We start from the raw sequence: 25,363 nt of genomic DNA, 5'->3' as shown, positions 1-25,363 counted from the left end.
AAATCTATTTAGGAGATGATAGTGGATATGAGATTAAAGGTTATGGGGTTATTCCAGTCAAGTTACCAAATGGAAAAACTAGTCATCTTCAAAATGTTTTATATGTACCTGGAATTAAGAAAAATATGATATCTGTATCCATGATAACTGATCAAGATATGCAAGTCGAGTTCTTCAAGACTCATTGTGTGATAAAGGATTGCAGGGAATAAATAGTTGCAACAGGCGTGCGTGTTGGAAGCCTATATAGACTAGATGTGAAGAGTATATCAAAGCAAGCCATGGTTGCAGGAGGATCGACAGCCGAACAACTCTGGCATCAGAGATTCGGTCACTTGAATTTGCAGGACCTCATGCTATTGCAAAGAAAAGGTATGGTTGAGGGGCTCCCTATCTTTCGTAATATTCAGTTAAATTGTGATGGATGTGCCTTAGGTAAAATGCATAGAGAACAGTTTCTTGTGCATGATAGGAGGAAGGAAACAGATATTTTAGAACTAGTGCACACTGATATATGCGGACCTATGTAGACAAGGTCGCTAGGTGGAGCGTATTATTTTTTGCTATTTACTGATGACTGCACTAGATACTCATGGGTTTATTTTCTGAGTAAGAAAAATCATACTTTCCAGTGCTTTAGAGAATTTAAAACCTTGGTGGAAAAACAGTTTGGTAAGAGTATTAAAATTCTCCGGTCTGATCAAGGGGGAGAATACAAGCTAGGGGAATTCATGAAATTCTGCAAATCTCATGGGATCGTTCAGCAGTTTACAGTGCCACACACACCACAGCAGAATGGAGTTGCAGAACGCAAAAACAGAACCTTAGTGGAGTGCGCAAGGAGCATGTTACAAGGTAAGGATCTATCTAATAGTTTTTGGGCAGAAGCTATTACAACTGCTGTATATTTGAAGAACAGAAGTCCTACCAGGTATCTTAGCTTCAAAACTCCTTTTAAAGCTCTATATGGATTCAAACCAGCAATAAACCAACTAAGAGTATTTGGGTCAAAAGCATTTGCCCATATACCCAAAGCTGATAGGAAGAAATTAGATCCTAAAGCTGTGAAATGCATCTTTGTTGGTTATGGCACAGAATTTAAAGCATATAAATTGTTCAATCCTGAGACTCATAAGATATTTGCAAGCAGGGATGTAGTGTTTCATGAACAGGTACAAGAAGGGAAAGATGACATTGGTGATGATTGGCACATTCCATTGTTGATGGATGAAAATAGCGAGGATGAAAGAGAGCAGGAGCAGAAAGAAGAGAAAAAAGAAGAACAGGAAGAAGGTGATAAAGCAAGCCCATTTAGAGCTGAAGAAAACAAATTTGAGGTAAGTCCCCTACCAAGGAGATCTGGTAGGAAGACTCAAAAACCATTAAAATTGAGAGACTATGCTTTGATGTCAAATGTTTTGAACATTGTAGAGCCCACTAATTACAAAGAAGCTAGTCAATTTAAGGAGTGGAGAGCTGCAATGAATGAAGAGATGGAATCAATTCTTAGAAATGACACTTGGGATTTAGTTGAACTGCCTAAGAATAAAACACCCATAGGATGTAAATGGCTGTTTAAACCAAAAATGAATGCAGATGGAAGTATAGAGAAATTAAAAGCTAGGCTGGTTGCAAAAGGATATTCACAGCAGGAAGGTATAGATTTTGATGATACTTTTGCACCTGTAGCAAAGTTAAATACAATCAGAATGCTTATTGCTTTTATAATTGGGAGCTACACCAGCTTGATGTCAAATCTGCATTTTTAAATGGTGAATTAAAAGAGGAAATTTACTTAGTACAGCCAGAAGGGTTTGTAAAGCAGGGGTAGGAACATCTTGTTTGCAGATTGAAAAAGGCTTTATATGGTTTAAAACAAGCACCCAGGTCTTGGTATGAAAAGGTTGATTCTTTCTTTTTAGAGTATGGCTTTCATAGAAGTTTGAATGACCCAAATTTGTATACCAAGTACAATAAGCAGGGGCAGATTATTTTGATTTCTTTGTATGTAGATGACATGATTATAACAGGAGATGCAGATGATTTAATCAGAGGAATCAAAAGGCTTATGGCACAAGTTTTTGAGACGAAAGATCTTGGAAGACTTCATTACTGTCTGGGATTAGAAGTATGCAGAGATACTGGGCAAACTTTTCTTACCCAAGGGAAGTATGCCAAAAATCTGTTAGAAAAGTTTGGTATGGATCAGTGTAGATCAGCAGCGACACCTTTGCAACAGAATCTGAAGTTGAGCAGTGACGATGGCACTAAAGAGGTTGATGCTAAAATGTACAGACCGTTGGTTGGCAGCTTGATATATCTTACAACAACCAGACCTGACTTAGCATACTCTGTTAGTGTATTGAGCCAATTCATGTCAAAACCGCTTGAAAGTCACTGGGTAGAAGCAAAAAGTGTGTTGAGGTATCTTTGTGGTACTGTTAACTATGGCATTTTATACACTGACGCATCTGATGTTATTCTAGCAGGTTTTTCAAATTCAGACTGGGCAGGTAACTTGGATGATCGAAGGTCCATCACAGGTTACGCATTTAGCATAGGATCCGGGGTCATAGCATGGAGCAGCAAGAAGCAGAGTATTGTAGCTTTGTCTTCGTGTGAAGCTGAGTATCAAGCATTATGTGCAGCGACGTGTGAAGCGATCTGGTTGAGAAGGCTTCTCAATGATGCAGGAAAAGAATAGAAGAATTCCACTTCCATCAAAAGCAACAACCAGAGCACCATTAAATTGGCATATAATCCAGTGTTTCACAAAAACACCAAACATATAGACACTCAGTTCCATTTTGTCAGAGAGAAGATATAGTCAAAAGAAATTACTATTGAATATTGTAAAACTTGTGACAATATGGCTGATATTTTTACAAAGCCTCTTGCATGTGTGAAGTTTGAATTGTTTAGAAGGATGCTAGGAGTCCAGGACAACCCTTTCTCCATTAAGGGGGGGAGTTGAAAATAATTATATTATTTTGTATTAATGGAGAAAATGGTTACATAGTTGTAACGTATCTCCCTAGTTTAGGATTAGTTCCTAGAGTTTAGGGGTTTGGTTGCAACTTCCTAATTCCTAGTGTTGTACTTAAATGATGTAATCTTTCATTCATGAATAATAGAGTGTATGAGAGTGATCTCTCTGTTCTGAGTGTAGTCTCCAGGTGCAGGCCTCACCTGTGAGCTACATCTCCTTCATTTTCAATTCTGTTCAAATTTTATCTTAGAAGAATGGCCCTTCTCTAGAACACATCGCCAAAAACATACAGAACATTTACAAACACATACAAAGAGTCCCTGTTTCAGTTCTGCAAGTGATAAAATTGACTCCAGTTGCAACTTTTGTACATCAGCATTCCCAGAAAATTCTGCAGTGTTGTAGTGAAGACACTTTTCAATACTATCGTGCCGTCTATCAGAAAATGCCACTAAGAAATCGAGAAATTTAGAGTGCCAAAAATCACCATTTTTGCCTCTCCTTTCCAAGACACATTCTAGTTTCGATCTGAGACGATACAAAATTTTTCCATTTGACGTAGATTCATCCAGAGCTGCAAGCTCCAAGCCAGTGTCCTGCAAATCTATAAGGAGATCCCCAATTACTATTGGAGCGTCACTTACCTCTTCCTCTGAGTCAAAATTCATAAGCATTTTGTTAGCACCTGGCACAGAGAGGCATCCTGCCTTAACAGCAGAAATCAAGTTCCTACGAAGGATATCCACCTTCATAGCAACCCTTTTCAAATCTACAGGTGTCCAATCCTTTGCTGCTATCTGGGAAATAACAAGCTTCAAATCCCTTAAGAAGGCACGGCCACTCTCATAACTATGTCCCAACTCTTCTTCTATAGTCAAAGCAATATCAGATAGGCTTTCTTGATGATATTCTTGTCGAGTGAAAGGAGGCATTGCAGCAAGTTCAACCATTCCTCCATACATCTTCGTCAGAAAGTTTTCACGAGATCGTTTACAAATTTGTAGAAGTTTTACCTGAAATTCATCTTTTAAATCCTCCACATCAGAGACATCAACATCCTTGATCGCTATGTAGAATAATCCCTGGAACAACTTTTCATCATTCTTCACCAAGTTGACCCCACTTTGGAAACGCTGAAAGATAGCTTCTGTCTCTTTGTCAAGATGAAAATCCTGATTAAGAAAACATGTCTCACAAGTGTTAATAAATCTTTGAGCAGCTACATTAATATAAAAGTTAAGGCGAGCAGATTGAAATATGAGGAAATCAAAACAGCAAAACCAAACTAATAAAACAGTTAAAGCACACCTTTTTGTTGAATATTGTCAAATTACTGAACGCGGCATTTAGGACTGACAGTAACATATCTTCTTGCTCTGTTCTCTCAAAGCTCCCTAATCCCTCAAAGTCCATCAATACATAAAGGCACTTTGGTTCCATCCGAACTGTGATCCAGACTCCATCAGTGCATCTCCCTCCTGCTACATCAAGGAGGGAACCAGATAGATGGTTTAGTAAGTATGACTTACCACTACTTTGTTTGCCCATCGATGAGATTACCTTGATTTTACCATCCCACTGACTCAAGACAGCATCATACAAACCAAAGTGCAACAAAGTTGCTAGGGATATGCTATCTGCATATGTGAGGTGTGGAGGTATTTGGAGCCCATGAGGTGACTGTATCATGAGGACACCATTACTCCCCCCTAGTTCAATCAAGAAATAATCAATGCCCCAAGTGTTGATTGGCAGATACTCCTCCCTCAACTTAATTCCCAGCTTTTGGACTCAATTAAAAGTTTCTTTAGAAGTCATAACTTTCACTTGCTCTCAAACAGTTCAGACCTAATACCAGAAGTCTTCAATCTTTCTACTTTGTCTGTTGTCCTGGTTTTCTTTATGCATTACTAATTGAAAAGGAAGACATTAAAATTGAAAAGGAAGGCACCTGGCCTCATTCCTTTTGACATGTCATTAGAATGGGGCAGACCACAGAAAGAATGGAGCTCGGTGGATGGCTCAATATTGTCAACCACACCAGTGAACCAAGGCCCTGCTAGAGTTTCTTTGACTTAGATGCCAAAATCTAGTCTGCCAAAGTCACCTAGGAACTGCACCAGGCCTCATCTTATAAGAAGTCAATGCATACAATCCACTTCGAGGGTAGAAACTCCTTTTACAATAAATACAATACAAGACAAGATATGATGGCCCTGAGACTAGGTACCCTTGGTATATATATTGGAGACAAAGGGTAGAGTAATAGCACTCCACCAATCTAGGGTAGACTCTGCAGCTATCTTTGGGTGATAAATGATAAATGTTTATGAAAGACATGAGGAATATGTGTGTTTGTCCTCAGGAACCCCAGGATTCAAGGAAAGTAATGGCAAAAAAAATAGAACTTCCGTAAATTACATACCTTGAATGTATCTACAGGCATGGCAGAAACTTGATCAAACCAAACTATACCCTTCTTTGAGCTTGTCAAGGAAAGCCTAGCATAATGATCTGTTTGTGGAGCTTTTAAAATGAACTCCTTTTTGGTCCAGTCTTGAATTTCAAAACTGCTAGCACCGGAAAAACATATGCATCCTCAATACAGGAACAAGTCTAATAATACTTTTGGCTCAATCATGTGAATTAATTTAGTGTCTCTTCACAGCTGCAAATCTTACTCTTATTGTTTAACTGTATAAGTAGAATAACCAAATATTTTGGTATGAAATTGACTTACATGATACTCGAAGCAGCCAAAATGTTGAGTCCATCTGAAGATGTGAAAGAAATTGAAAGATTAACTGGCCGAGTAAACCTTACCCACAAAACAACATGATAGGATTCACCCTTTTCAATATTCTGCAAATACAATAAACTCCTGAGTATATACCATAATATAGATGTTATCAGCTTATCAAAACTGGCACAAATTCTAAAGGAAACTGCTGATAGTGCAATTGTAAATCTACATATCAAGAAAATAGTTGACAAGATACTTTCATAAAACCAAAAGGAGGGCGCCACTGGAACTAACAAAAATGGAGGGATGCTTGAAATGATTTTTCTGATAACAAGGCTCTCATGAGCTGCGACCTTTGCTCAAATTGTTACCTCCCAAACCTGCACATGTTGTGGCAAAGCAGTAAAACAAAAATGCAACCCTGGTGGAACAACAGCCTTCATCTCACTTTAGGTGGTCTCTCCTCCGAGACAAGGTGCATAACCCTACGGTAGCCTAATCCAATCAAATGGTAATCAAAATGAATAGAGGATGAGGTTTAGGACAACAAATCTGAATGATGATATTTACTCCAATGTATTTCAGATTTGTAATAGCAAAAGGAAGAGTTGATTTTATTTATTTTTCAGATAGGTTAAGGGCAAGATTAATGTCTAAAACACTATTGGGCTTATGTATTATGGAGTCTATAAGGCAACCAATGCATGCTGATTTCTCAAGATGACACGGAAGGATATAGCCCAGATGAAGAACCCAGAGTAAACATATCTGGCTGGCCATTAAAAAAGAAACTTCTTGAGGTGAATCCGGATGTAGAAAGACCCCCAACATGCATAAAGGGTGTGCCTACCAGAAGATCATGTAAATTATAGCAAATCTGAATCAAGAAAGAAGACACATAACAACATTTTCTAGGAATGGTAGACTTAAATGGGGAATGAACCACAATTAAAATTCTTCTTACAATGATTAGAACTATGAAGCTTCCAGCCTCTGAAACAGCAATGGCCAAAAACCAGCACACAAGTAAAATATATATAAATCCACTCTTCACTTCACTACTTTGTGAATTGTGACAAAGCAGAATCTTACATCATCTAGAGCTGAAAACTGTTTAGATACTGTTAAGTTGAGCTTCTCAAAACTTGACAGGGACGCTTCATCAAGTGCATGGGCTAGATTATGCAGATCTTTGATGCCAGAACTGTATGTTGTCTTCAATTTCTCCACTCTCTCTGTTAGTCCTTCTGTAACCTTCGGCAGTATGTTATAAAATGACATTGTAAATGAGGACTGCTTATATTAACAAGGAAATGGAGCCAAAACCAAAAGTCAAATTCTTGTTTACAGTCTTGTGTTACCTGCTTTTTAGTAGAAACAAAAAGCTGCAATTGTTCTTCCATACTTCTTAGCTGTTGTTGCTGTTCTAAGTCAACAGAGTAACACAAAAAACACCTGAAAAGTGCACAGAATTAACTTATTGTATGCTAGCATTGGGACTATTCATTCATACTTGTGTCATCTGGAGTTTATCAATCAAGTCCGCATTTGTTTGCTGGTGAGAAATATTCATGTAGGGAGGTATATGTGGGCCAAATATGGCAGTTGCCTTGAAATGTATTTGAGGGCTTATCGACAAGTCATTTTCATCATTGAAAAGACCATTCTAAAACATACATTTGTTCATTTGCCAAAAACATCTGAGAGAATGTTGGAGTCACCAAGAAACCATGTGGATAAAATTCTCAAAGGTTGGAAATAAAGATTTCTCTTCTGCAATCCAACAACCTTCAAGTGAAAATATTGTCAGACTTCAAATGAACTTCATTTGGCTTCCTGCCATACTCACAAGCTTTGAAAACTGATTGAAACTGTTTTTTTGAGAATTGCAATATAGATGATATCTTTTATGTGAAATTAATGGATGGTTCTGAAAATGACACATTTTTTTACAAAGATATTTATTATTTATATATAAAAAAATCAGTTAATCCGCTAAATTTAACCCTTAAAAAATCCATGCACATCATCCTGTATTTACTCCCATCAACCCATATTCAAATCCTGTGGGGGTGACTTTGCTCGTGCTATGTGTGGGACAATTAAGCACATGCCGTAAGTGTTCAAGGGCTAAAAACATCTGAGACAGATCTGCAAGTAGTATAATAAAAAAGTTTAGATATCATAATCTTCGGTTTCTTATTCATGCTACAGTGGGCACTATTTGTTGCTATCAAACATGGACAGGTCGGGCCAATTGATGGTCATGGTTTTCCCAAGGGTAAGATGCAGTACGAATCTTATTTCCTTTCAAGAATCGAACTCCAATGTCAATTTCCAAGTCAATCCAGAGTACACCAAGATCAAAATTTCTTTCAGCTGTTGGAGAAGCACCTGCTCAATTACTAGCTCAGAGAAGACCACAGCTTATGGCAATTGGCCAGCAACAGCCACACGGTAGTAGCAAAACCCACAGCCACAATCAATGTCTTTACCAACGGATTTTTTGGACTAACCAACTTTATTGATTAAGGGATAGATGTGGCAGAGTAGAAGGAGAAATCAGTGTTTAAGAATTTTATAAGAAATGTTCACAAGTCCTTAAATACAAAAGCTTTCCCACAAGAAACTTGGTAGGGATATTACTAAAGATGACATGATCAAAAATTTTATGCAAGACTAGCATATATTATTAAAGATGACATGATCAAAATTGCTATGCAAGACTAGCATATAGCATTGAGTATAGGTTCACCCGTATAAACTATAACTAACACTCACAAGAATAGAACCCACTCTTACTAGTGCTTCTTCTACTGGACCAACTTCTGAACTATTTAAAGGAGCCCACCTGCTTCATCAAAGGCTTCAATGACATAAACAAAAACCTCCACACCTTTTTGTAAATAGGATATCAAGAATTTAGTACGATCTCTATTCAGTATTGTGTGAGGGACTGGATATCAACAAGTAAGTAGATTAATGGTTCATTTTGTTTTTCACCTTTCAAAGCACAATTTGTCCAAATTCTGAGGCTTTGAATAGAACAACCTCATTGGCATTGCATCTGCTCACACTGTTTTAGGTAGATAATACATCTTCCCACACTGTTTTAGGTAGATAATACATCTTCCCACACTATTTTGGGTAGATAATAGGGTAGATAATACACACGATGTGAACATAGGGATTATTTTTGGAGTCCTTTTTCTCTGACACTATTTTATGGAAAATATACTGACTTTATCAAAGGTTATTTGCCAGGGTGAATTTGCACCCATCCGAGGGGAGGGGAGGGGAGGGGAGGCATGCAATTTCACTTACTGCCTTTGCACGCAGAGGTTTTTCACATCTTTCAAAGCACAATTTGTCCAAATTCTGAGGCATTGAATAGAACAACCTCATTGGCATTGCATCTGCTCACACTGTTTTGGGTAGATAATACATCTGCCCACACTGTTTTGGGTAGATAATAGGGTAGATAATACTCACCATGTGAACATAGGGATTATTTTTGGAGTACTTTTTTCTGACACTATTTTATGGAAAATATACTGACTTTATCAAAGATTATTTGCCATGCCGAATTTGCACCCATCCGAGGGGAGGGGAGGCATGCAATTTCAACCTCGATTGCTGCAAATTTTACATGTTGGATAGTCTTTGCCAAGATGTTTATCTTAAAAAAATGTTATTTAAAAAAACAACAAGCATTCAATCTCAAGATTTTCAATCTCAATTGCTTTGTGACTATTCAAATTGTGACTTTGCCAAGAAATTTATCCGAAAAATGAATGGTATTTACCAAACAAAACAACCATCCAATGCATCACACCATTGGTAATGTTCAATGTAAATTGTGCAACTCAAATTATTTCTGGTTTAGTATTAGTTTAGATATCATCCACTCATAGCATCATACCATTGGTAATGTTCAATGTAAATTGCGCAACTCAATTTATTTCAAATAAACCAGAGAGAATTTACAGCAATCAGTTCTATTCCATCTGCTCCTATGTAAAATGAGAACCATCAATATTTCCACATCTCAGCGGCCAGAATAGCTACCTTACTATTCCAATTGTTACATTTATTTTTTTAAGGTTAGCAGAACATTACATATTACATATGTTCACATTGTTCAGCCAAAAAAGATTTAGAAACAAAATCCTCCTTCACAACCATTGACTAAACAAAAAAGATTTAGAAACATTGGTGGGAAATTTCCCATTCCAAAATATTGTATGAGATAATTTAATTAGGCCAAAATTACATAAATGCAAAAACATTTATATTAATAAATTTCCATACTATGCATGAAATATTTTAACTCTTATGAATTGTAACCTTTTAGTTGGGTTAACATACATGTTCAAGGAAATATTCTAGCAAGACTCTGCAATCACATTCCTCAATCTATTCACTAAAAAGGTGGAGGGTAAAACCTAAACATAGATTCACCGATAAGGAGTAAAACCTAAATAACAAAAGTCATGACATTTCTGATAATGGTATGATGGTTGTGTGTCAGAATATCTAATCCAGATTCCAGACATAAAATATGTACTGTTTAGTAAAAGTGGGCACATATCAATTAAGCTAGTCCAACTCATATATATGTTTGATAAGATAGAAATTTTATATCAATTGCACAAATGATCATGACAGGTCAATGGGACCCAAAGGTACATCAAGCTACAATGACCATGTGGGAGCGATTAGGCATTTGCTAGAAGGGTAAATTACAGAGGTGAGTTGGACACCCCAAATTTCCATGTTGTCCATCTCCTTTATGACTGATTAAACACTGTAAAAAACAAAATCCTGTCAAATAACAAAGATATTTACGTTTATTTTGATTCTTGTCTGCCAAAGAATATTTGTACAAGTAAAATCCAGGCCCCTGCATGAATTGGTGGAAAACTGGCAGTTGCTTCACTAGTGTGTTGAAGTGACTGAATTTCCAGTCTCAGGCAAGAGAATTGTTTGAGCAGTTCTTGAAGAGTCCCAACTGTGAAGGATTCTAAGAAGAGAACGAGCTTTCTTTTTTGCTTTAGGAGTACCAGATGTCCTTACTATCATGATAAATCCACAAGCACAAGATCTGAAATACAGAGAAGTCAAGCCAAAATAGAGTTGTAATCTGGGAAAACTATTGGGATGAAATCCAAGGTGGAGACGGGAAGAGTGACTGGGTGATTAAGAAATAAGTGTTATTAAGAATAAATTCCTTATAAACATAGTAAAGAAACCTTTCATCACTGATCAACAACCAACGAACAAATCACATAGCATATCAATATCTCTCCAGAAACAAAGATCTAAGAAGGTGTTTGGAAGGATCAGACAACATCACAATGTATTAATGATAATCACAAAACCATGAACTAGTTACTTTTCTCAAAATACATTTTTCCATGTACATGGAATATATTACATTTGTCCATAAATTTGTCTCCCATACAAAAAACCGTAATCATTGCATGTTGGGGAAAAATAAAACATTAACAGGTTCTTCTTTAGTGAAAGAACCATGCTATGATAGACCCCAGAAAAATTATAACAACAACCCATTCGCACAATGGGGATTTATATTGATGGTGATCAATGATTTTTGTTGCAGTGGATGGTGATCCTATGTCATATTTGACATCTACATATGTGCTTAAAAATGCTCTGGACATTATATCAGTGGACATCTTTTCAATATCTGTAATGTGATTGATGGTAAAATGTTGAAATTGACAACTCCAATTTATTGCTTCCTTATGAAGAGGTTTTAAATTGTCCTTCCGAACCCGATAGATGCCTTTCATCTAATTACATATCAACTCCGAGTTGGTGAAGACTTCAATGTCATTGACATCTTGTTGTTTTGCCTCTTTTAACCCTTCAACAAGGGCAATGTAATATGCCTCATTGTTTGTCGTCATTCCAGGCACTTCTCTCTTTCCATGAAATAAATGATTTGTTGCCATATTGTAAAGGACGAATTTAATAACTGCTCGAACTGGATTTGGAAAGCAGGACACTTCAATGCATAAATGCCACTTTTGCACCATTTTTTACACTTCAAAAACCTGAAAAATAAAATAACAATAAATTCATGTTAAACAAGTAGACAATTATCTATTTCCTAATAGTCAACATGTTTTTCAATCATATATAATTCAAAAACGCAGATAATTTGTGTTCATTTACACTGCAACACTCTCAATACTGGCAACTATTCTACAAAAAACACATCTAGCAATCACCACTTTATATAGATGAAATGCTCATTATAGGACCCAAATACATCTATGAGTTTTAAAATAAATGATACTGAATTAGGCTTCTCTGGTTTTTGAATGCCATATGCAAACTCTAAAAATATTTATCCTTACCGACTGTCCATACACCAAAAACCACATAACCCTAGACTAACAAAGCATTGTCTAAGCAAAGCATGATTCATGTATATGCCTTATGTGTGACAAAAATGCCATTTGTCATATAACATCACAAGAAATTTATTCAGCCACTCTACATGAACGGTTCCTTCACACTACACTTGTTGAAGGTTGAACTTCATCAACAACATTTGGAACAACTTTTCTATTACAATTGGGGGATAGTGTAGACTCTGAAGCTATCTTTGGATTGAAGTAATAGCACTCCACCACTCTCCTACCAATATTATGGGCAGTTTGTGTTGTGCCTTGTGGATCATTGATGTCTGGGTGTCATTCCTTGTGGATCATCTTTGGGTTTGATGTGATAGCATCTTCCTTAGTTCTGATACTAACATTGCAAGTAGTTTCTGTGTAATTCCTTGTAGAGCATCTTTGAAATTGGCTCTGGCTTTTGGTTGTCATCTATGTGATGTTGCAAGATATTTTGAAACTCATGTGAAATTTTGATGTCGCAGTGCATGTTGATGGCAATGTCGTGAAAATGCTTGTGGGGAATAAGTCTGATTTAACTCATATAAGGGAAGTTCCTATGGAAGATGGGAAGAAGCTTGCCGAATCAGAGGGGTTGTTCTTCATTGAGACCTCAGCTCTGGATAATACAAATGTATTTCCTGCATTCCAAATTGTGGTCAAGGAGATTTACACTAATGTGAGCAAGAAAATGTTGAATTTAGATTCCTATAAGTCTCAATTGTCTCTCAACAGAGTTAATATTATGGATGTATATGGAGATGGGGATGGAGTGGAACCACCCAAGACAAAGAATTCTTGTTGCTGAGGATTCAGAGAAAAAGCTCCTTTGTTTCTGGGCTCCTTGAATATTATTTGCTTCATATGACCTTTTGTTGATTGAGATCCTTAAGGCTGCCTTAGGCTAATATAATTTTTTTTGTTTATTAGGAAAGTTTCAATATGTTGGATAATTTTTTTTTTCAATTTTATGAAGAAACCAGTAAGGGTCCCCAACTGGGCTTCTTAGGCTTGAGCCCTAGATGTTGTACATAGAGTAGAATAATAGTGATGTATTAAGTAATACATGCAAAGCAATCTTTTTTTAGAATGTTTTAGTCAAATTGATCTTCATTTTGTTTGAAATCATTTAGGGAATCTGGATTCCTGGATGGAGGTTAATGGACAGTTTGCAGATGCCCAGATCTATTGTCTGGCTCAATGTTGTAAACATTATTGCTACAGAATTCTAGGAATTCCTTCTTTGATTGTCCTTGAAGCAAGTTTATGTATATGGTATTAGCAATTTAATGAAAGCTCTTGTCAGATTTTCTTCTATGATTGTCCTTGAAGCAAGTTTATGCATATAGTGATAGCAATTTAATGAGAGCTCTTGCCAGATTTTGTTTGGGGTGATCCGGATTTAAACAGGAACGCAACAAATTACAGAGATAACCATATACACAAATATGCAGCAGAAATAATACTTCATTTCATTAATGGAAAATACTGAAATATGCTTACAACCAAAAATGGAAATAAACCAGCTAGGGCGATGGTAGCTTATCTCTGAGAAGAGATGTGGTGGCTACATGCCTCTAAACTGTGTTACAATGAGGCTCAAAGGCCTATTTATTGTTGAGAAACAATGGAAAACCCTTAACATTCCAAAACCTAACCCTAGAAGATGAAATGCCAAACTGTGGGCCCCGTTTGGGTAAATTGGTACACCAACTTCCCAGGGTCGTAACTTTGGCATACGATCTCCATTTGACGCGTACAATAGCTCGTTAGAAAGATCTATCCGAGCACTGCCACTTTGGGAGGCAACATGGGTCCATGGGTCGGACCCATGTTGCCCCAGATTTCCCAAAAAAACGTCGTTTAGGGCCTCAAAACGGCTCCAGAAGTTCAGGACCCGAAAAACTGCTAAAAATAGTAAGTTGTGCTACAATTAAGGAAACTGAAAATGCTGAGAGAAACAATGGTGGGGGTCTAGGTGGACTTGGCAGGTGGCCACCAATATCCACCTAGATCATGGGGGCAATATATTACCAAACATAACATGCAAAAGCCTCCCGATTTCATATAAACTGGCGCTGCAATTTGTAACGTGAACTTGACTTCCCAGATCATGCCCGGGAAGTAGGTAAGAGATTTCATCTTTTAATGTAATATAAATTCCATTTCTGAATAGTATAGTAGATGATTGTACAGGTTGCATAATGTAGAATTGTTAGCAGTACAGGTGACAACATAAATGAGCTATGTTCAGCTATTACATAAAAGAAAAATTCTTGAACCTCAGTGATTCTGACATATACAAAGATCCTCATGTCTTTCATAAACATTTATCATTTATCACCCAAAGATAGTTGCAAAGTCTACCCTAGATTGGTGGAGTGCTATTACTCTACCCTTTGTCTCCAATATATATACCAAGGGTACCTAGTCTCAGGGCCATCATATCTTGTCTTGTATTGTATTTATTGTAAAAGGTGTTTCTACCCTCGAAGTGGATTGTATGCATTGACTTCTTATAAGATGAGGCCTGGTGTAGTTCCTAGGTGACTTTGGCAGACTAGATTTTGGCATCTAAGTCAAAGAAACTGTAGCAGGGCCTTGGTTCGCTGGTGTGGTTGACAATATTGAGCCATCCACCGAGCTCCATTCTTTCTGTGGTATGCCCCATTCTAATGACATGTCAAAAGGAATGAGGCCAGGTGCCTTCCTTTTCAATTTTAATGTCTTCCTTTTCAATTAGTAATGCATAAAGAAAACCAGGACAACAAACAAAGTAGAAAGATTGAAGACTTCCGGTATTAGGTCTGAACTGTTTGAGAGCAAGTGAAAGTTATGACTTCTAAAGAAATTTTTAATTGAGTCCAAAAGCTGGGAATTAATTTGAGGGAGGAGTATCTGCCAATCAACACTTGGGGCATTGATTATTTCTTGATTGAACTAGGGGGGAGTAATGGTGTCCTCATGATACAGTCACCTCATGGGCTCCAAATACCTCCACACCTCACATATTCAGATAGCATATCCCTAGCAAGTTTGTTGCGCTTTGGTTTGTATGATGCTGTCTTGAGTCAGTGGGATGGTAAAATCAAGGTAATCTCATCGATGGGCAAACAAAGTAGTGGTAAGTCATACTTACTAAACCATCTATCTGGTTCCCTCCTTGATGTAGCGGGGGGGAGATGCACTGATGGAGTCTGGATCACAGTTCAGATGGTACCAAAGTGCCTTTATGTGTTGATGGTTGAGGGATTAGGAGCTTTGAGAGAACAGAGCAAGAAGATGTGTTACTGTCAGTCCTAAATGCCGCGTTCAGTAATTTGACAATATTCAACAAAAAGTTGTGCTTTAACTGTTTTATTAGTTTGGTTTTGTTGTTTTGATTTCCTCATATTTAAATCTGCTCGCCTTAACTTTTATATTAATGTAGCGGCTCAAAGATTTATTAACACTTGCGAGACATGTTTTCTTAATCAGGATTTTCATCTTGACAAAGAGACAGAAGCTATCTTTCAGCGTTTCCAAAGTGGGGTCAACTTGGTGAAGAATGATGAAAAGTTGTTCTAGGGATTATTCTACATAGCGATCAAGGATGTTGATGTCTCTGATGTGGAGGATTTAAAAGATGAATTTCGGGTAAAACTTCTACAAATTTGTAAACGATCTTGTGAAAATTTTCTGACGAAGATGTATGGAGGAATGGTTGAACTTGTTGCAATGCCTCCTTTCACTCGACAAGAATATCATCAAGAAAGCCTATCTGATATTGCTTTGACTATAGAAGAAGAGTTGGGACATAGTTATGAGAGTGGTCGTGCCTTCTTAAGGGATTTGAAGCTTGTTATTTCCCAGATAGCAGCAAAGGATTGGACACCTGTAGATTTGAAAAGGGTTGCTATGAAGGTGGATATCCTTCGCAGGAACTTGATTTCTGTTGTTAAGGCAAGATGCCTCTCTGTGCCAGGTGCTAACAAAATGCTTATGAATTTTGACTCAGAGGAAGAGGTAAGTGACGCTCCAATAGTAATTGGGGATCTCCTTATAGATTTGCAGGACACTAGCTTGGAGCTTGCAGCTCTGGATAAATCTACGTCAAATGGCAAAATTTTGTATCATCTCAGATCAAAACTAGAATGTGTCTTGGAAAGGAGAGGCAAAAATGGTGATTTTTGGCACTCTAAATTTCTCGATTTCTTAGTGGCATTGTCTGATAGACAGCGCGATCGTGTTGAAAAGTGGCTTCACTACAACACTGCAGAATTTTCTGGGAATGCTGATGTACAAAAGTTGCAACTGGAGGCAATTTTATCACTTGCAGAACTGAAACAGGGACTCTCTGTATGTGTTTGTAAATGTTCTGTATGTTTTTGGCGATGTGTTCTAGAGAAGGGCCATTCCTCTGATCACTCTTGTATGGGTAACCATTGTTGCAATGAAAAGTGCACATATTGCTCTCTTGAATCACACCAAGGAAATGAAGTGGAGGAATGCCGAAATTTGGCAGGTCATGATGGGAGTCATGATTGCAAAAAGAAAAATCATACATGTATGAAGCTCTGTTCTTTATTTGATAAATCATCTAATTGTAGCAAATTTTGTTGCTTGAAGGTTGGCCATGAAGGTTTTCATAAGTGTAATTCACCTCAACACGTGTAAGATGAATTGTTCTCTTCCAAGCTGCAAAAATCCTTGTGTGATAGAAATCAAGCGCGGGGATCATCAAAAACATGCTTGTCATGAGAGATATTGTCCTAAAAATTGCATCATGGAGGGGTGTCCTAGAAACTGTGGTCACAAAGATCACTTCCATGAATTGACAAGTGAAGAACATCTATGTGGTAATGAGCATGCTTGTCATAAGAAATGTGAAGCGGATGGCATTTGTGAGATTTTCACTGAACTTGTGCGACAGACACGCTCATTTCAGGGCAGAAGAGGTTCCTTTGATTATGAACATGTGTCTGAACAAAATGGTCTGCGGAAGGATTGTTGCATTGCCATTCCACCTTTTCAAATATACCATGATGGTGAGCATCTCCACACACTAAATCCAGATGCAGTGCATTATTGTAAGGTGAGATGTCAAGCTTGTGGATATTTTTGTCAAAGACCCATAAATCATTCTGGTTTACATCATACGATGCATGGGAACACGAGGAATGTCTTTTTTGCTTCAGAAGATGAAGAATTTGATATTCAGGGTAGGAAATATACTTGGGGGAATCTTGTGTGGCAGAGATGTGTAACATGCATTGTAAATCTCAAGGTCGGGGCCGCATTCATTTTATTCACTGTCCTATGCATGATAATTGCACAAGTCGTATCTATGATGGCTCTCGGCATGAAACAAGAAAATATGGCCCTGATGAAGATGTGCCAAAAGACAAACTTACCCATGAGACTTACTAGAAGCAAATGCGGTTTGAAGATCCTTGTACCGATGACGAACAAACAGAGTTTGCTCTATGTAATCATCTTTGCAGGTCTGAGGAGCATAATGAAATTGCTGGCAGTTCCTCCAGGTCTTACTGCACAGAGAAATGATGGCATGCTCCAGTGAAAAGAACTGCCTCGTTGGAATCCTTTGCTGGCCACATAACTACGGATGGTCATGTTTTTGTTTGTAACCATTCAAAGAACATACCGCATCATGTGGTTTTTGTTATTGACAAGTCTCGTTCAATGTCCAGTCGTGACATAAAACCAAACATGGCCAAATTTACGCGTCGACACAATTGTAGGCTGGGTTGTGTGTATGAGGCTATTGTTCGATTCATTGCTACTCGATGAAGAACTACATGATGATTTGTGTCTGTGATTCTATTTGACAAGACACCAATTCTTGCTTTAGAAATGCAAGAGATGAAGGAAGATATAGTGGATAGATTTGTTCAATATGTTACAAAACGTGGAACCAGTTATTCTTCTGGTTTGAAATTGGCAGAGGAGGTAATTTATCGAGGATCCAATGATCCTGTTGTGCATAAGAAGAAGCCAACAATTTTTTTTTTTGTGATGGTCGAAACAAACATGGGACAAATCCTCCCCATTTTGTCGAAACAAACATGGGACAGATTTTAGATTGGGTTGTAATGTAAGTGACCTACATTACATTACAAGATTGACTCGGAATTTTAACCGAATTGTACCACCAGTTTCCAGCAAACACTGAACAGCTTCCATCAAAATGCATGCATGTGAGGTCAATCAAAATGTAGTTAAAGCGTGTCTGTAATCTCAATTAAAACTGCAATACAGATGAATGACCCTGAACCTGAAGGTCACGTCCCCTGGGTGCTGAGCTGCAGAGTGGAGGAATGATGCCTAGGTCGGAGTTTTGTGTTGAGTTGCAGGGGTCGAGTCGAGGAGGAAGGTGAGTGAGCTGCAAGGGCCGCCTCGAGTTGCTTGGGGGAGCAGCCAGCGGTTTCCAAATTCCTCCATTTCAAATTGGAAATTGCATTAACTCTCCGCGGCGACAATTCTGTCAAGAAATTAATGCGGAGTGGTGGACGGAGGGTGGCGGAGCTAGGGGAGGGTGGCGGAGGGCAAAGGGATTGCCGACGGCCGAAGCCGGACGTTTTTCCGGGTGGCGACGGAAACTGGGAAATTCCTCCGCCTAGGTAGACTACTCCGGTGTAAAATGAACGGAGTTATCTTTAGTGCGATTTTTTGGAAGCTTTTACGGTAGGTTTTTCCGGTCTAATTTCTCTAAAATCCTGCAAGAATTTATTGAAATCACAAGTTTGATGGGTAATCGCCCTAGGAGTTTTCGAGGGTACTGAATCCATATATACAGTGAAAAAACTAGTTTAAATAACACAAATCAATATTTCAGCTCAAATTTTTCCACCGGATTCTGGCACCAGAAAGTCCAAAAAATCACACTAAAGACAACTCCAAAATGAACGGGCCAAGTTTAGGTGGCAGGAAGGTAACAGGGATGCCTTTATTGGAATTATTGCATGACTTGTGGTAGTCGTAGTTTCACTTCTCACCAAGGCTTCTATTGTTCATAATATTTTCAAGCCTAACCTGACCATGCCACCAGTGGAGAGTGTGAAACGGGGAGAATATAAAACAGAAGCCCTTGCAGGATCAGTGGCAGGAAGGTAACAGGGATGTCTTTATTGGAATTATTGCATGATTTGTGGTAGTCGTAGTTTCGCTTCTCACCAAGGCTTCTATTATTCATAATATTTTCAAGCCTGACCTGACCATACCACCAGTGGAGAGTGTGAAACAGGGAGAAGACAAAACAGAAGCCCTTGCAGGATCTAAGCCAGACAATACCTAATTTTTGAATGAAATTCTACTAGATTTTATAATTTGGTAAAAGGTCGGGAAAATGATAAACTATAACAGAACTCTTACGAGGAGGGATTCATAATAGAATGGATGGATTGGAAATTACATATGATTGCTAAAATGGAACTCATTGGTATTCATTAATTTGCCTACAATAAATATCCCACATCGATTTAGCAAAGGGTTCATTGGTGTTTATATGCACCAAGCCCTTTGTTATATTTTGACACGTAGTACACATATATACTTCCCTGCTCCCATGGTGTTTGATATGTTGGGTGTCAACTTGGCTTGTGACATGGTGTTTGATATGTTGGGTGTCAACTTTTGATATGTTGGGCGTCAACTTGGCAAATCGTGTTTGATATGTTAGGCGTCAACTTGACTTTGATGGGTTTGTAGACTTTGAAGGCATATGTAACATGATTTTGAGTGTTTGATTTGCTTGATATGTTGGGCGTCAACTTGGCAAATTGATGGGTTTGTAGACTTTGAAGGCATATGTAACATGATTTTGAGTGTTTGATTTGCTTGATATGTTAGGCGTCAACTTGGCAAATCGTGTTTGATATGTTAGGCGTCAACTTGACTTTGATGGGTTTGTAGACTTTGAAGGCATATGTAACATGATTTTGAGTGTTTGATATGTTGGGCGTCAACTTGAGTGTTTGATATGTTGGGCATCAACTTGGCTTGTGACTTTGATGGGTTTGTAGACTTTGAAGGCATATGTAACATGATTTTGTGACTTTGATGGGTTTACTTCGAAGGCATATGTAACATGATTTTGACTTAGAGATGGGTTATGAACCCAATAATTTTACACAAAATTAATATTTTAACTAAAAAACAGTTTTAAAAAAATATAATTTTTTATTTTTTATTTTTTATAAAATTAAATTTATTTAAAAATTAAACTCAATATTAAAATAACCCAAGAAGTAGCATATGCACATTTTTTCTTCAGAATTGTGTTAGGGAACAAACTAACAGATTTCAAATATTTGAACTTTTGAAAGTGTCAAAAAAAGTTACAACACGCGTAGTGGTAGGGTGCATGTTTCATAGTTGAGAGGTTATGGGGTAAATTCCTATGGAGTGTTAATCAGTGGAACCCAACCAATTTTGGTCCAACCCGGGGTGCCCCATGATTGGGCCACATGTCACCTGCGTATTAGCCCAATCGTCCAAACCTTATTTGATGTTGTTATCCAATCTCTGAATGCCACATGTCAACTCAAGATTGGCCTATTTGACAACCGTACCACCTAGTCATACTATTGATGTCATCATATGGACTTCCACGTGGAAACCGTACAATGTTAAGCCAACCCTGCAAGTTGACTTTTTAACTTTGTCAAAAACTGCAAAACACGATAAATTCCTCATACGATGTCAGATTGAGGCGATTCAAGCATTGTTGGAATCAAAACGACGAGATCTACGATTTGGCGCTAGTTTCAGGAGAATTTGAGCACTTTAATTTTTGATCATATTTTTGATCCCCTGGATCACTTAAACATCTCAAAGTTTTTGGTTGTGATACTTATGTACACGTTCCAAAGGAAAATAGGAATAAGTTGGACAATTAAAGTTCAACAATACATCTTTATTAGTTATAAAGATGGTTTGAAAACTTATAATCTTTGGAATCCAAAGACTTAGAAGGTTGTTTATAGCTAGAATGTTGTTTATATAGAGTTCAAAGATGTTAACAAATAGGAAGTACCGTCAAGGGAAAAGGAACTAGAGGTAGTGGAGTTTGAGGTGCAGGATGAATAATTTTAACCAACAGGGGAACTTGATTTAGAATAAGAAAAACCACAGAGTATGTTATTGAGGAGATCAATTTAGGACAAAAGGGAACCATAAAGGTATACTCCTATGTTCATATGCTAGTTGTGTTGTTAGTTTGATGTATGAAATCATCTATACTAGACCAAACATTGCACATGCAATGGGAGTTTTGAGTAAATATATATGTCAACACTAGGGAAGAAGCAATGGACAACTATATGGTTTTTAGGTATTTGTGTGCCACTATAGATTATCTAATTTACTACCAAATGAAGACCTAAAGAAGATTTAGTGTTGGACTTACATGGCTTTGTTAACGTGGACTGAGCTAGATATCTAGATCATAAAATATCTACAAGTGGTTATGTGCTTTACTTATTTTGAGGAGAAATTAGTTGGATGAGCAAGAGATAACCTGTAGTGGCGCTCTCAACTAGAAAAGGTGAATACATGGAAGCCACTCATGCTAATAAAGAAGTTGTATGGTTGTAGAGATTTTGTTCATGTATTGGGTTGCGCAAAAATTTGTAAGGTTAGATTGTGATAGTTATAGTGTAATATTCATGACAAAGAACTCAATTTTTCATTATAACAAAAAGCATAGTGATGGACATGGTTGAAGGGGAGAATATGATGTGGTAATGGTGGACACTTTGAAGAATGTTGCAAATTCAATAACAAAGTCTATGAGCAATGAGAAGTTCTCCTGATGTAGAGAAATAATGGGCATTTCCACCCTATATTGTTAACATGTACTCTTACAACCCCATGTATATAATGAGAACAACATGTGGGAGAATGTTGGGTATGTTTTATATTATTTTCACGACTAGCACCATGTAAAATTCCTATGTGCTAGGCAAGGGGGGGTCATTGGGGGGGTTGTATCCTAAAAATAATTTCTAGCTATGGAATCAATGCATAGGCATCAAAATAGTAGATTTATTTGTAAAAATATATTGTTTGGAAGTAGAATAGATTGGCAATATGCTTTGACCTCCTAAAAATTCCTTTGAATTCAACAAGGTCAATTTATGACTTTGCAGAAAAAATACATTTAAAAGAATGACAAAAGATATAATATGTAGAGTTAATTTCTTGGGTAATTAAGAATCCAAGAAATTAAATCTAAGAAGAATAGATTTAATGTTTAAGGACTTTATGAGATAATGGATATGTTCATCAAATGCCTGAAACTATATTGCTTCAATCCAAATAAAACTACAGGTGAATTTGAAACACACTAGATCTTTATAGAAATCTGTGAATTTCATATAATTATGTAGATTTTATTCCAAAGACAGCTTGTACATTATTCTGGATGTTATAATTTTCCTCAGACTCCTAAGAGCATAAATTTGAAGAAAAACAATTTTTAGAAGTAACATACACATGAAAACAAACTACAAATTATTAGCCTTGAGGGTTAGCTTAATTGGTTGAGTTCCCATCATTAAACGCACCTTGCTAATGGGAGGTCATGTGGTCAGCTCTCCTCGACGTTCTCAAGGTTAGGATCTGTTAATGAGCCGACAAGAAGTAATCCCTTTGGGTGGATCTGCCTTGATATTTTATGTGTACGTGGAAACCACCAGTCTTTGGTGTATGTGAACCTCACATAAAAATAAATAAATTAATTAATTAATTAATTAATAATAATAATAATAATAACTACAAATTATTTGGAAACTAGAATCTTTATTGATATTCTTCAAAATTGTTTCACTACACCCCAATATGATATGCCAAAATTCAAAACTCCTAAACCTTTTGTCGCGTTCTTACCTTCTTTTTATACAAAATAGAACTACAATTGCTACAATTATTATTGGCAACTGTCAAATCAAATGTAAATAAATAACAATATGTGGGTAATAGGGGCACAACAATATAAATAAGGGGTATAACTACAATAGTAATGGGGTAATCACTAGTATTATAGGGACCCAACATGCCCCTCTCCTTCAAAAAAGTGTTGTCCTCAACGCTTGAGTAGTTCTGGATACTTCTGCATAAAATTCTCATCCTCCCATGTGGAATCTTCAGCAGATAAGTTGTTCCACTTGATAAGATACTTTGAAATTGATCGATTTCGTAGTTGTCGAGTTCTTGTTTCTGTGACTGCTTCCGGTTCCAATATAATTTTTCCTTCCTCGTCAAGTTCTGGCAATATTGTTTGAACTGGGAGCTTGTCGCCTATAACCTTCTTTAAACATGAAACGTGGAAAACTGGGTGCAATCGAGAAGCTGCAGGAAGCTCCAATTTGTATGCCATACTACCAATCTTCTCCAACACCTTGTACAGACCATAATACTTTGGTGATAATTTATTATCCTTCTTAGCTTGCTTTAGGGACATTTGCTTATATGGTTGTAGCCATAGGAATACCCAATCACCTACATCAAAACTTCTTTCACTGCGATGTTGATCTGCCTGTTGTTTCATTCTATTTTGTGCCAACACGAGGTTATCCTTTAAGAGTTGGAGGACTTGTTGTTGATGTTCGATGTGATGTTCCACTGCCTGAACCTTAGAATTTTCTCTTAAATATGATGTGATTGATGGTGGTTGGTACCCATAAAGTGCCATAAATGGGGTCATTTTTGTTGTTGTATGGAAGGAAGTGTTATACCACCATTCAGCCAGAGGCAACCATTTGACCCATTGTGTCTGTTTATCAGATACAAAGCAACGAAGATATCCTTCCAAACATTTGTTTACTATCTCAGTTTGCCCATCAGATTGAGGATGATAAGATGAGCTATGAGCTAACTGAGTACCAAGACAAGAAAATAATTCTGTCCAAAAATTTCCAGTGAAAATGGGATCTCTGTCACTTACAATAATCTTTGGGTTTCCATGTAGCTTTTGAACTGTTTCCATAAATGCAGTAGAAACTGTACTGGCTTTAAATGGATGTGATAATGCACAAAAGTGTGCATACTTGGTAAGTCTGTCAACTACCACCATGATGACACTCTTTCCCTCAGACTTGGGTAAACCTGTGATAAAATCCATTGAAACCTCCTCCCAACGTTGGCTTGGAATGGATAAAGGTTGTAATAGACCCGGTGTCTTAATTGTTTCCACTTTATTTTGTTGGCAAACCAAACATTCCGCTACAAACTTTTGAATATCTGATTTAAGGCCATCCCAAAAAAATTCCTTCTTAACCATGTGGTAAGTTTTTAAAAATCCTGAGTGCCCTCCTAAGGGAGAAGTGTGCAATTCCATAAGAATCTTTTGTTTTAGCTGGGAATTCTTACAGAGGTATAAGCGATCTTTGTACCATAACGAATAATTTTTCCAGCTAAATGTATCAGAAGTACTTGAATCTTGTTGTAGCTTTCGAATAAGTGCCCACACTTCTTCGTCATTCTTCCATTCCTCCTTTGCTTCATTTATCCAATCTGGTTGGATAATAGAAATGGCACACAACAATGCTTCCATATCCTCATCCTTTCTTGAGAGTGCATCTGCCACCACATTTTGCTTCCCTTTTTTGTAGATGATTTCAAAGTCATAACCCAACATCTTTGTGACCCACTTTTGTTGCTCTTCAGAGGATAATCTTTGTTCTAAAAAGTATTTAAGGCTATCATGATCCGTTTTTACCTTGAAGTGTCTTCCCATTAGGTAGGGTCGCCATTTCTTAAGTGCATGGAGTATTGCCAACATTTCCTTCTCATAAATAGCTTTGCTTAAAAACTTTCCCTTGATTGGACGACTTTCAAAAGCAATGGGTCTTTCATCTTGCATTAGAACAGCACCAATTCCATTTCCTGAAGCATCACATTCCACAATAAAGGTTTTTGTGAAGTCCGGTGTAGCTAAGACTGGTGCTTGGCACATTGCCTCCTTAAGATGTTTAAAGGCCTTTGTTGCTTCCAGAGTCCATGAAAATGAATCTTTCTTCAATAATGTTGTTAGAGGTGCTGCTATTCTCCCATAATTCTTAACAAACTTGCGATAATACCCTGTCAACCCAAGAAATCCTCGCAGATGCTTTATGGATGTGGGGATTTTCCATTCCTTAATGGCTTTAATTTTGCTAGGGTCTACCTTAACTCCTTCATGAGATACAATATGACCCAAATATTCCA

General features: G+C 37.4%; 1 protein-coding gene and 1 pseudogene across 1 annotated transcript; one reads left to right on the top strand and one right to left on the bottom strand.

The window, feature by feature from the left end:
• Positions 1–3,213: 3,213 nt before the first annotated feature.
• On the bottom strand, positions 3,214–5,195 carry LOC149222237 (uncharacterized). The gene is made up of 2 exons (XM_089387545.1): positions 4,298–5,195; positions 3,214–4,161 (listed from the first exon to the last, which is right to left on the bottom strand). Exons 1-2 carry the CDS (start codon positions 4,676–4,678, stop codon positions 3,214–3,216), a joined length of 1,329 nt encoding a protein of 442 aa, XP_089243671.1. The 5' UTR covers positions 4,679–5,195.
• Positions 5,196–12,668: 7,473 nt separating this feature from the next.
• LOC149222236 (ras-related protein RABA5b pseudogene) lies at positions 12,669–12,965 on the top strand (annotated as a pseudogene).
• The last annotated feature ends 12,398 nt before the right edge of the window (positions 12,966–25,363 follow it).

The sequence above is a fragment of the Pinus tabuliformis genome, chromosome Q (genome assembly GCF_031772625.1).
Source record: "Pinus tabuliformis cultivar Carrire ecotype Pingquan chromosome Q, CPIR1, whole genome shotgun sequence".
Classification (NCBI taxonomy): Eukaryota; Viridiplantae; Streptophyta; class Pinopsida; order Pinales; family Pinaceae; genus Pinus; species Pinus tabuliformis.
The sequence above is the reverse complement of the archived record's forward strand: the minus strand, read 5'-3'. Positions and strand labels throughout refer to the sequence as shown.